The following is a 12,517-nucleotide window of genomic DNA, read 5'->3' on the forward strand; positions in this document are numbered from 1 at the left end:
ATCACCATTAGGCCAGACTGCTCCTAAGAGCAGTGTCAATCATCAGCAAAGTGTAGCTCATGCGATATGGTTTGGCCACCGTATCGGACCCGATATGTTTTAGTGCCAGGCATTCGTGCGTTTGGGTAAATTCCAGTTTACTTTTTACAAAAGCAAGCGTCGCCAAGCCGACTCACACATATATACACATACATACTTTCTTTTTTGGGAGGGGAAGGGAAAGAGAGTCCGAAGTCTGGACCAGCGCCCTTTTCGCACTACATGGTTATGGCGAAAGGCTGGGATTTGTAGTTTGAGCCGGCGCTACAGCTCTCTCGCTGAGAATTCTAAGTGTCCCTTGTTCACCTGCAAATCCCAGCAGATGCTGTAGCCGTTAATGTGGAATCGTGGCAGTATAACCGTGCAGTGCGAAAGACGGCCAGGGGTTTAAAGCTCTCCCATTCCAACCTGATGTGACAAAAACAACCCTATGGGTTTGTGACACTTAGCTAAGGTCACTGAGGCTGTTGCGATAGAGATGCAGGACCCCAGATAGGGTATTTAGTACAATATCAATGTGGCAATACATTTGGGAAGAGGCAGAAGGGCAAAAGAAAGGAGTCTCGAAAGGAGTTTGGATTGGAGAGAGATGGATTTTGGGGTCCAGAACTAGAGATTTGGGGTGCATTTAGCTTAGGCATGTGCAAAGTTTGGCCCTCCAGGTGTTTTGGACTTCAACTCCCATAATTCCTACCAACCGGTAGGTTGGTAGGAATCGTGGGAGTTGAAGTCCAAAACACCTGGAGGGCCAAAGTTTGCACATGCCTGCCTTTGGGGCACTCTTGGCGCACAAAAGTTACCATAGAAGGATTGGCAAGAGGCCTCATAGGAGTTGGAGTTAAATATTCCTTTGTCCATCCATTCAATGTACGACCCCGCCTTCCTCCAAAGTGGTTTGGATTAAGTAATGCAATTCAAAGTGGATCTGAATTAATCCAAAGTAGTTTGGAGTAAGTAATAAAAACAACCACAATAATAATAATACATTTTATTTATCGCCCGCCTCTCCTGTTAGCTCGAGGCGGGACGCAACATATTCAAAAACAAATGGACATCAAAAATTTGGGAGAGGCGGCTTAGCACATGGAAGGACATTTAAGAGGCCTGTATTTCATCCAACGAAGGAAAACAAGCTTCTAGTTAGGACACAAAGTGGAGGAGAGAAGAACTGGATGGAGAAAGGAATAGCAATGGAAGAGGAGAGTGCGCAAAAGGCTACCTTCCCATGACTTGAATCTATCACACATATATGTTACTTTAGGATTCCCAACTCCCATGAACTCCAAACCAACATGGCTTGGAGTGATGGGAGCTGCAGTCCAACCAGGTTCGGGATGCTCATAGTGTCCCTGTTTACCTTCAACAATCAGTCTTTCTGGACTGTAATCATTAAGACAACAACGTGAAACCAATTTCATTATCATGGTTGGACTAGAGCTCCCATCACTCCAAGGAGGCATGCAAACGCGGTTGTAATGTGGAAAGAGGCAGATAGTTTCTTCCGCCACCCTCCAGTTTTTTGGGTTCTTTTGCTGGGTGCCATAAATAGTGATGTGTGACAGTTTGCAGGGAGAAAACGGAGCACCAAAATGTGTTTCGCCATCAGATTATCTGAATTTAATATTCAGTAAGGGAAGCCAGAAAGTGGAGCCAAAAGCAGCTGGCAACAGAAAGTGCCTAAGTGGGGTCTAGTTGCCAAAAAACCCAACCATTCCTTATTTTTTGCTCAATGATCATACACCTGATGTTGAGCCAATCGAGACAGTTTAAAAACATACTTTTCTTTTTTCCCATATGTATTTTTTTTTGCCTTTGAGAATCTGGCCAAGGAAGGGGAAATTGGGAAGTGGGGCGTTGGAGAGAAACCAAATCCAAACCGGCAAACACAACCAAGCAATTCTCTCCCTTTTTTTAAAAAAAACACAACAGAAATTTTGTAAAATACACTCACACCATACCCTCTCACGCACACAAGGGAGAGCAGAAAGAAGAGAAGAGAATGTGTGAAAAAGGGGCAATGTCTCTGGATTGCTGTGAGCTTTCCAGGCTGTATGGCCATGTTCCAGAAGCATTCTCTCCTGACGTTTCGCCCACATCTATGGCAGGCATCCTCAGAGGTTGTGAGTTCCAGGCAAGTGGGGTTGATATATCTGTGGAATGTCCAGGGTGGGAGAAAGAACTCTTTGTCTTCTGGAGGCAAGTGTGAATGTTGCAATCAACCAGCTAGATCAGCACTGAATATCCTTGCAGCTTCAAAGCCTGGCTGCTTCCTGCCTGAGGGAATCCTTTGTTGGGAGGTGTTAGCTGGCCCTGATTGTTTCTTGCCTGGAATCCCCCTATCTTCAGAGTGTTGTTCTTTATTTCCTGTCCTGATTTTAGAATTTTTTAATACTGGTAACCAGATTTTGTTCATTTTCATGGTTTTCTCCATTCTGCTTAAGTTGTCCATATGCTTGGACAATTGTCCACAGAGAAGCCACTGAAATCCACAAGCATGTGGACAATTTCAACAGAAAGGAGGAAATCATAAAAATGAACAAAATCTGGCTACCAGTATTGAAAAAAACCTCTAAAATCAGGACAGGAAATAAGAACAACACTAAAAAAAAAACAAGGGAATTCCAGACATGAATCAATCAGGGCCAGGCAACACCTCCCAACAAAGGATTCCCCCAGGCAGGAATCAGCCAGGCCTTGAAGATGCACGGCTTTTCAATTAATTGCAACATTCACACCTGCCTCCAACAGAAAGTTCTTTCTCCCACCCTAGACCTTCCACAGATATATAAACCTCCCTTGTCTAGTTTCCAATAGACCTCACAGCCTCTGAGGATGCCTCCATAGATGCAGGCAAAACATCTGGAAAATGGCCATACAGCCCGGAAAATTCACAACAACCCAGTGATTCCGGCCATGAAAGCCTTCGACAACACAGGGAGCGTCTCCTTCCCAAACTCTGCTGCCCAAACGCCACCCCTCACCTCCCGTCCTCCCTCCGGGCCGCCCTTTCCCGCAACATGTCGCAGGGCTGCACCCAGTTGTTGTCGTGAAGTCCCACCCGGCAGCCCGGCGTGTCCTTGTCCGTCCGCCGGCAGCACATCCAGTAGGAGCGTCCGTAAGGCAGGTCGTGATGATAGGGCTTGGGGTGCCAGCGGCAGAGGGAGACGTCCCCCTTCTCGTAGTGCTTCTTGCACTGCTTGCAAGGGTCGTCCCGGTACAAAGGGTCCCGGTTCCACTTGGAGTCCGTGGCCTGGACGCCGAAAGTCTCGATGATGTACTTGAAGTAGTGGCAGGAGCACTTTAAGGCGGCCAGCGACTGCGTGGGCAGGTAGCTGAAGATCTTCACCATGATATGGTCAGGGAGGAGCAGCATATACTGGCGGGGCTCCAGCAAGCGCTGGATCTTGAAGCGGATCTCCAGAAAGTCGTGGGAGACGTGGCGATACAGACGGCAGAGGGAGGTGTCCGAGCCGGAGGATTCCAACCCGGACCCATCGGCCCTGTCCAGGCCACCCTCGCTGCCGTTCATAGGGTCCAGGAAGGCGCCGTCCATGTCCCGGCTGTCCCCCGGCTGTCCCCCTTGCGTGTGGAGGAAGAAGAGCTGCCCCGGAGGAGGGTCGTCACACGACGAGCACAACACCTCTTGGGTAGGCGAGCTGACCGTCAAGCAGACAGTCTCCTCCTTCATGTTCTTGGTGCTGTCCTTGCCAAAAAAGACACACTGGTCCACCACCCCGGTGACGACCACATCCACATGGAAGCCGGAGATGCAGTCCCGGGTGATGGTGGTTGCAGCCGACGGTCCCATTTTTTCGGCACCAGCCCTGCCCGCTTCGGAGATTGTCTCCATTTTCCCAGAACCCCCTTGGCTCTCTCCGCACGTCATCTCCACATCCGGGGGATCGCTGCCCGACCCGTCAGCCCCTTTTGGGGAGGCACTTGCCAGAAGGAAGTCCACATTGTTGGGCAGGGTGTCTCGGGAAGGGCTGATGAGTTGGTAGAGGTCACATGTGATCTTGTCTTTGGCACGGGCAGCGCTCCCTGTCGGCGACCCTCCACAGCTCATGAACATGCAGTTGGGGCGGGTGCTGGAGCCGCCCTCAGTGGGCGAGCGGGGGTCCCGGCTGCTGGAGATGCGGAAGGCGATGCGGACCTCGCCAGGGCTGTGCTGGGAGTTGGCCACGCATTCGGGAGACTCCCGGCAGAGACCATTCTGGCGCAAGACGTTTCGCTCCCGGGACTCAAAGTGGGCCACCGCCTCGGCCACCCGGCTGCAGTCCGAGCCACCGCCCCCCAACGTGCCCCCTTTCTTCTCCCCGCTTTCTTCTTGCTCCGTGGACACAAAAACCATGGGGGACGGTGGGGCGGCAGGAGGGCTGGGCCTGGCGTAGTTTTGCAGGGCCAGGGCCGTCCGCTGCTCCACCAAGGCCACCATCTCGGCGACCGAAAGCAAATCGGTGGTATCTGCGCTGGCAGGGTCGGTGTGGGACTCTGGACAAAGGCACACATCTTCTGCTTCCTTGTTGCTAACCCCACCAACACCGTCCTTCAACTTGACTGGGCAAGGTCTGCTTTTGCTGGGGTCGTGAGACCGCCGCCGGCGCTTGGCTTTGGAGCTGTCACTCCCCCAGTTCCCTTTGACCTTCATGGCGCTTGCCCGGCTGCCACTGCTGCACTGGTGGGCCACGAAAAAGGCAATCTTCTCCTTGGTGTTGCCTGGCTTGATGACGTACCACGTGTCCAAGAGCACCCGCCCTTCCTCCACTTGGCTGGGGCTCAGGGAGGTGGCGGGGGGCGGAGGCGGCGGGGCAGGAGGGATGTTCTCCGAAGAGGCCTCACCGCCCGCCACCTCTTCTTCCTTGGCTTTGCAGGCAAAGTCCCCAAAGGTCTTCTTCACCTGGCCTCCAGTGCACTGCTTGTTCTGGGAGTAGGTGCCAAAGGGACGGGGGCACCATAGCTGGATGCGGGAGGAGAAGGTGTTCTGATCCATCACTCTCTCATGGCAGAAAGGCAGGGGGAAGGCAGGCCTCCTCCCCTAGCTCATGGCGGGCTCTGCTCCAGGAGCCTCCCAGGGCCTTGAAGAAACCTGCAGGAAAAAGGGACAGACAGACATCACTCGGTGCTTCAAGCACAAAAAGTAACACCACCATGTAACCCGATTTTTGTTCCTGGGTTATAAATGTCATTTCCTAATTGTTTCTATCATAAAAACATGGAAAAAATTATTAAACTGCAAAAATCCTGCAGCACATTTTGCTATAGTTTTTCAATAAATATCTCGCATCTCAACCAATAATAATAGTAATAATAATAATAATAATAATAATAATAATAATAATAATAATAATAGCGTCTCACTTATCCAACACTCACTTATCCAATGTTCTGGATTATCCAATGCATTTTTGTAGTCAATGTTTTCAATACATCGTAATATTTTGGTGCTAAATTCGTAAATACAGTAATTACTACATAGCATTACTGCGTATTGAACTACTTTTTCTGTCAAATTTGTTGTATAACATGTTTTGGTGCTTCATTTGTAAAATCATAACCTAATTTGATGTTTAATAGGCTTTTCCTTAATCCCTCCTTATTATCCAATATATTCGCTTATCCAACATTCTGCTGGCCCGTTTATGTTGGATAAGTGAGACTCTACTGTAATAATAAACAACAATAAAAAATAAAAATTGGCAAAATTACGATCTGTCAACTGCAAAAGGCCACCTTACTGGGATCTGCACACATCATCCGAAAGTACATCACACAGTCCTAAACACTTGGGAAGTGTTCAACTTGTGATGTTGTGATACGAAATCCAGCATATAGATCTCGTTTGCTGTGTCATACTATGTCTTTGTGTCAATAATAATAATAACACTGTCACCACTGTTGTTCATTATTGCAATGATCCCACAGTTAGTAATTCTACAGAAAACAAACCGTGGCTATCAAATGGCAAGAAATTCACTAAAAAAATTCCCACTTGCTGTACATGGATGATCTAAAGCTTTATGGAAAATAAGAAATTGAAATCCAATCACTGTCCAACACAGTCAGACTCTTCAGCACCGACATCAGTATGGAGTTCGGCCTAGACAAATGTGCCACAGTGGCATTAAAGAAAAGGAAAATTACTCACAACGAGGGCATAGAGATGCCAAACAGACAAACCATAAAGTGCAATCAGGTTGAAGATTATAAATATCTGGGCACTCTACAGCTGGACAATATCATGCACGGACATGTGAAAAATGTGGTCAGCAAAGAATATGTCCAAAAGCTCAGAAAAAATTTGAAGAGCAAATTAAATGGCGTAAATACGACCAAGGTTATCAACACCTGGGCTATCCCCGTCATCAGATACACTGCTGGAATTGTAAACCGCTTTGAGTCCCCCTCAGGGGTGAGAAAAGTGGTATATAAATGCAGTAAATAAATAAATAACTGGACGCAAGCAGAGCTGGATGATCTGGACAGAAAAACAAGAAAACTGACGACAACCCACTAGTCATGACACCCACGTAAGGATGCCGACAGACTTGACCTGCCCAGAAAATCAGGAGGCAGAAGGCTTCTGCAAGTGAAACAAATGGCAGAGGAAGAGAAACATGCACTGGCAGATTATGGGAAAGACAGTCAAGAACCAACATTGATAGACGTCAATAGTAGAAAACTGCTTAAAGTGCAAAAGACAAAGAGTGAATACCGTAAAAATACAATGCAGAGCAGAAGAGAAAACTGGCAAAAGAGGCTCTCCATGGACAGTTCCTGGGAAAAAATTGAGAGCAAAATTGACAAGGAAAAAACATGGACGTGGCTCACAAATGTAACTTTGAATAAGAAGACGGAGGTCCTGATTCTTGCAGCCCAGGAACAAGCAATTACAACAAAAGCCATCAAAGCCAGAATTGAAAAGTCGATGACAGATCCCAAGTATAGGTTCTGCAAGGAAGCAGACAAAACGATGGATCACATCCTCAGCTGTTGCAAGATCGTCCAAACGGACTGCAAGCAGAGGCAGAATACCGTTGCTGAGATGATCAATTGGAACTTGTGCCACAAAGAGCATCTGCCTGTGACAAAGAACTGGTGGGATCACAAGCCTGAAAATGTTACAGAAAATGAACATGCAAAACTACTCTGGGACTTCTGAATTCAGACTGACAGAGTTTTGGAGCACAAGACTCTTGACCTCACAATCGTGTTAAAAAACAAAGTTTTGATCATCAATGTTGCAATCCCAGGTGACAGCAGAATCGACGAGAAGCAACTGGAAAAACTTATGCAATACGAGGATTTAAAAATCGAACTGCAAAGACACTGGCACAAGCCAGTCAAGGTGGTCCCAGTGGTGATCAGCACACTGGGTGCAATGACTAAAGATCTTGGCCAACACTTAAACATAATTGGCACTGACAAAATTATCATCTGTCAGCTGCAAAAGGCCACCCTACTCGGATGTGCCTGCATTATTCACTGATAAATCACTTAGTCCTAGACACTTGGGAAGTGTCCGACGTATGATCCAATGCAACAGCCAGCATAGTGATCTTGTTTCCTGTGTACTCATCTTGTTGTGTATCAAATGACGACAACAACAACAACAATATATCATTATTATTATTATTATTATTATTATTATTATTATTATTATTGGTTTTTCTTTAGCACAGCATCATATCAATTCCCTGCATTACCCATTATCATCCACCCTGGTACAGGAGCCCCGGTGGAGTAGTGGGTTAAAACCTTATGACTTGAAGGTTGGGCTGCTGATCTGCAAGCTGCCAGGTTTGAATCCCATCCAGGGAGAGCGCGGATGAGTTCCCTCTATCAGCTCCAGCTTCATGCAGGGACATGAGAGAAGCCACCCACAAGGATGGTAAAAACATCAAAACATCTGGGCATCCCCTGGGCAACATCCTTGCAGACGGCCAATTCTCTCACTCCAGAAGAGACTTGCAGTTTCTCAAGTCGCTCCTGACACGGAAAAAAAAACCCACCCTGGCTACGGGTGATGGGAGTTGTAGTCCCGCTCTATCTGATGGTTCCGCATCCCCCCACTGTTCACTGTCAAGTTTCAGAAAGAAAAATTCCTGCATTGTTTTGCCCTGTGCCCACTCTTCTTTCTCCGCTTATTAAGAAACGAATGAGTTTAGGTTTTGAAATAAATCAAGTCTCTAGTCCTCATTGTTGCATCTAAAGCAGGCATGGGCAAACTTCAGCCCTCTGGGTCTTTTGGACTTCCACAATTCCTAACAGCCCACTGGCTGAAGTCCAAAACACCTGGAGGGCCAAAGTTTGCCCATGCCTGATCTAAAGCATTGAGATGCAACCACAGATAGGGACAATCTGAAGATAGAAGCCTAGCCTACATATCCTGCAATAGCACCGTCTTCTGCCTCCTGGGCCTGGATAGTAGCCCTCCCTCCGAATTCGTGGCATCTTCCCTGCCTTCCCTGACCTTTTCCTAGCCTCCGAGTCCAGCAGCTGTGGGCAAATGCTCCAAACATGCCTCCTTTTCCGCTCTCTCTGACCGCCAGCTGAGGTTTAGCTCTTCCGCCTGCTGCATAATTCAAAGGAAGGAGAAGCAGAGCATGGCTCTGGATCCAGTTACATGCAAGGCTGGAGAAGGGTGGCTACGGGGCAGCTGTGGAAAGGGGCAACAGATGGACCGAGTGGGTGGCGGTTTAAAGGGACAGCTGTCTGGACAGCAGCGATGGGAGCAAAGCGATGCTTTGGGAAGGGCAGGGACTGACAAACGCTTGGGACACTTTGGCAAAGATGCCAGCTCATGTTCCAGAATTAAAGCCATTAAAAGCACTGGGGCCCATAGAAAGAGAGTTGGTATAAATGCAATGACCCTAGCTTCAAAATAAAATATATTCTAGCGATATATGCATTAGATAGATAGATCTGTGTATTGATTTGTCCACTGACCACATCTATACACATAATACAATTGAAAATACCGTGTTTCCCTGAAAATAAGACAGTGTCTTATATTAATTTTTGCTCCCAAAGATGCTCTAGGTCTTATTTTCAGGGGATGTCTTATTTTTCCATGAAGAAGAATTCACATTTATTGTTGAACAAAAAATGAACATTTATTATAAACTGGACAGTAGTTGTCATCACAAACCAGCATAACCAGACAAACTGTGAATCCTATCAAGAATTTCTTGTTATTACCATTATTTCCATGTACAACACTCTATGGTACGTACATTCACCGATCTGCTCTGGTGTTGTGTTTGGCGAGCATGCTTCCAAACAAAAACTTTGCTAGGTCTTACTTTCGGGGGAGGCCTTATATTTAGCGATTCAGCAAAACCTCTACTAGGTCTTATTTTCTGGGGATGTCTTATTTTAGGGGAAACAGGGTACGTATGTATGTATGTGGCAGGGGTATCCACTTAAACTGCCTCCACAAACAGCTATTGCTCCCGCCACTCAGAAGACACCAACGTCCCTCCCTCCAATGACATTGCAGATTATAGTGAGCACCATGAACATGTCCAAGAGCCCTGCCAACGTCCTCCACAAACACCATCCTGCCCACCACCCAAGTGAAGGCTTGCACTCGGGGACAATTTCTTCCTAGATTTTATGTTTTTCCTCCACCACAGACACCCCAGTGTTCCTTACTCTCTCCACTGGTGTGGAATTTGCATGACTCCGCCCACTACCTCTCCCTTAACCCTTTCCTATTTTTTTCTATGGCACACAGCAAACAGAGGAAATGATCAGCAATTCCTTTGGCGATCTGGGGAGAATTAACCTTGATATATATATATATATATATATATATATATATATGTAAATATGTGTGTATATATATACACACACACATATATGTGTGTTTTTATATATATACATATATATATATACACACACACACACACACACACACACACATACACACACACACACACACACACACAATATAATTCACAATAATATATAATAATTATAACATATTGTATATACATATAATATTCATAATACAGTAGAGTCTCACTTATCCAAGCTAAACGGGCCGGCAGAAGCTTGGATAAGCGAATATCTTGGATTATAAGGACAGATTGAGGAAAAGCCTATTAAACATCCAATTAGGTTATGATTTTACCAATTAAGCACCAAAACATCATGTTATACAACAAATTTGACAGAAAAAGTGGTTCACTATGCAGTAATGTTATGTTGTAATTACTGTATTTACAAATTTAGCACCAAAATATCACGATATATTGAAAACATTGACTACAAAAATGGCTTGGATTATCCAGAGGCTTGGATAAGCGAGGCTTGGATAAGTGAGACTCTACTGTATTATATTGTAATACGATATAATACTAATAATACAATATAATAATATTAATTATATATTATATTTTACATGTAATATTACTAATAATATTACAATATATTGATACAGTACAATATAGTAATTTATTACCAGTATTGTACTACGCTAATATAATATTGTATGTAAATTTAATTTGTAAGCCGCTCTGAGTCCCCTTCGGGGTGAGAAGGGCGGCATATAAATGCAGCAAATAAATAAATAAATTGATTTATAGGAGTTGCAGGTACTGGGATGTATAGTACACCTGCAATCAATGAACACTCTGAACTCCACCAATGGTGGACCTGGAACTAGCTTGGCACACAGAACCCCCATGACGGTCTTGGGAGGGATTTATAGGAGTTGTAGTTCACCTACATCCGGAGCGCACGATGAACCCAAACAATGATGGATCTGGACCAAACTTAGCATGCATACTCAATATGCCCAAATTTGAATACTGGTGGGTTTTGAGGGGAATTGGCCTGGACATTTTGAAGTTGTAAGTACTGGGATTTATAGTTCACCTGCAAGGAATGAGCACTCTGAAGTCCACACAAGATGGAATTGGACCAAACTTGACACACAGACCCTTATGACCAGAAAAAAATACTGGAGGTCTTTGGGGGAAAATCACCTTAATTTGGATCTAGAGGAAACCTGCCCAACATAACAAACTTTAAGTACTGGTGGAGTTTCTCAGGGTTAACCTGGCATGATGTGAGTTTTAGTTCACCTTATGCATTTTGTACAATTAAAAACTGACGTTTTCAAATAACCTGGGTAACGCCGTGTACCCAAGCTAGTTAATCGCAAAAGACAAAAATAAAGATACACAGACATTAAATTCCAAAATGAAAGCAGGGGGAGTAAAGTGAATTTAGAGAATTTCACCACCATGACAAGGGACCCCATTTTGTGAGATAAAGAGATCTTTCAGGTGGGCATCTTTTATCATGATAATAGGATACACCTTGCAACTAGATATAACTAGATATAAAATAAGAGCAACAGAACATGATACATGTCTTGTTTTATATCTAGTTGTAATATATGTCCTATATTTTTGGTTTGTTACTTATAAACTTTCATAGGAATTTAGGAAAGTTTCCTTGTCCAGAAATTTTTATCGAATATGTTAGGCTCCGATTCAGTGCCTCTGCCAATAATGAAGTCATCATTATTATTTAAGTGGATTTCAACGTAGATGCCAATTTTGTATCTTGTGGCATGTCTTTTAATAGTGTTTTATCTCTTGTTTTAATGATGTTGTACATCTTGAGCTGCAGGAAGAGTTGGGTAATGTATTCATTATCATCATCATCCTCCATATGCAGAATGTATGCATTTAATGGATTCCTATCCTTCCTTTCTTGAAGAATATGAGACCCAAGATAGCCAACAGTAGAATAAAAAAGCACATTCAAGTGGAGATGCAACAAATGAAAACATGGGCCACACTAAAAGGGTATTCAAATGAACTAATTAAAAAAGGACTTTACTTAATTGCTTTCCTAATTGCAAACCTTTGCTTAATTGCAAGTCTTTTGGCTGGAAAACGGAACAATTATGGCCACCTTACAAGGCTGTTGTTGGTCAAGTAAGGCATGCATCTACACTGTAGGATGAATGTCACTTGACACCACTTTAACAGTCATGGCTCAATGATATGGAGTCCTGGGAGCTGTAGTTTCACGAGGCTTTCCCTGCCAACTCATGCTGGTGCCTCACCAAACTGCAATTCCAAGGATTCAATGACATTGAGCCAAAGTGATATGAAACTGCATTTACTCTATAGCAGGGGTCCCCAAACTACGACCCGGGGGCCACATGCGGCCCATCAAAGCCATTTATCCGGCCCAAGGAGTCTCTTCCAACCCTCTATTATTATTATTATTATTATTATTATTATTATTATTATTATTATTATTATTATTATTATTATTATTGTATGACACAGCAAACAAGATAGATATGCTGGATTTCGTATCACAGAATCACAAGTCGAACACTTCCCAAGTGTCTAGGACTGTGTGACGTATTTTCGGATGATGCACGCAGATCCCAGCAGGGTGGCCTTTTGCAGTTGGCAGATCGTAATTTTGTCAATGTCTATTGTTTCCA

At 44.7% G+C, this 12,517-nt stretch overlaps 1 protein-coding gene across 5 annotated transcripts in view; it reads right to left on the minus strand.

The window, feature by feature from the left end:
* Window positions 1-1,629: 1,629 nt before the first annotated feature.
* Window positions 1,630-12,517, minus strand: part of fbxo46 (F-box protein 46) — a 31,811-nt gene continuing 20,923 nt past the window's right edge. For 4 of the 5 annotated variants that reach the window (XM_062962162.1, XM_062962161.1, XM_062962163.1 and 1 more), the window contains one exon: window positions 1,630-5,125. In XM_062962162.1, the coding sequence (XP_062818232.1) occupies window positions 3,017-5,029 (2,013 nt within the window). In that variant the 5' untranslated portion in view covers window positions 5,030-5,125 and the 3' untranslated portion in view covers window positions 1,630-3,016. Of the gene's footprint in view, window positions 5,126-8,509; window positions 9,811-12,517 lie in introns of those variants that run through there. The other variant, XM_008125082.3, reaches the window with a different exon arrangement.

This window comes from Anolis carolinensis, unplaced genomic scaffold, assembly GCF_035594765.1.
Source record: "Anolis carolinensis isolate JA03-04 unplaced genomic scaffold, rAnoCar3.1.pri scaffold_10, whole genome shotgun sequence".
Lineage (NCBI taxonomy): Eukaryota > Metazoa > Chordata > Lepidosauria > Squamata > Dactyloidae > Anolis > Anolis carolinensis.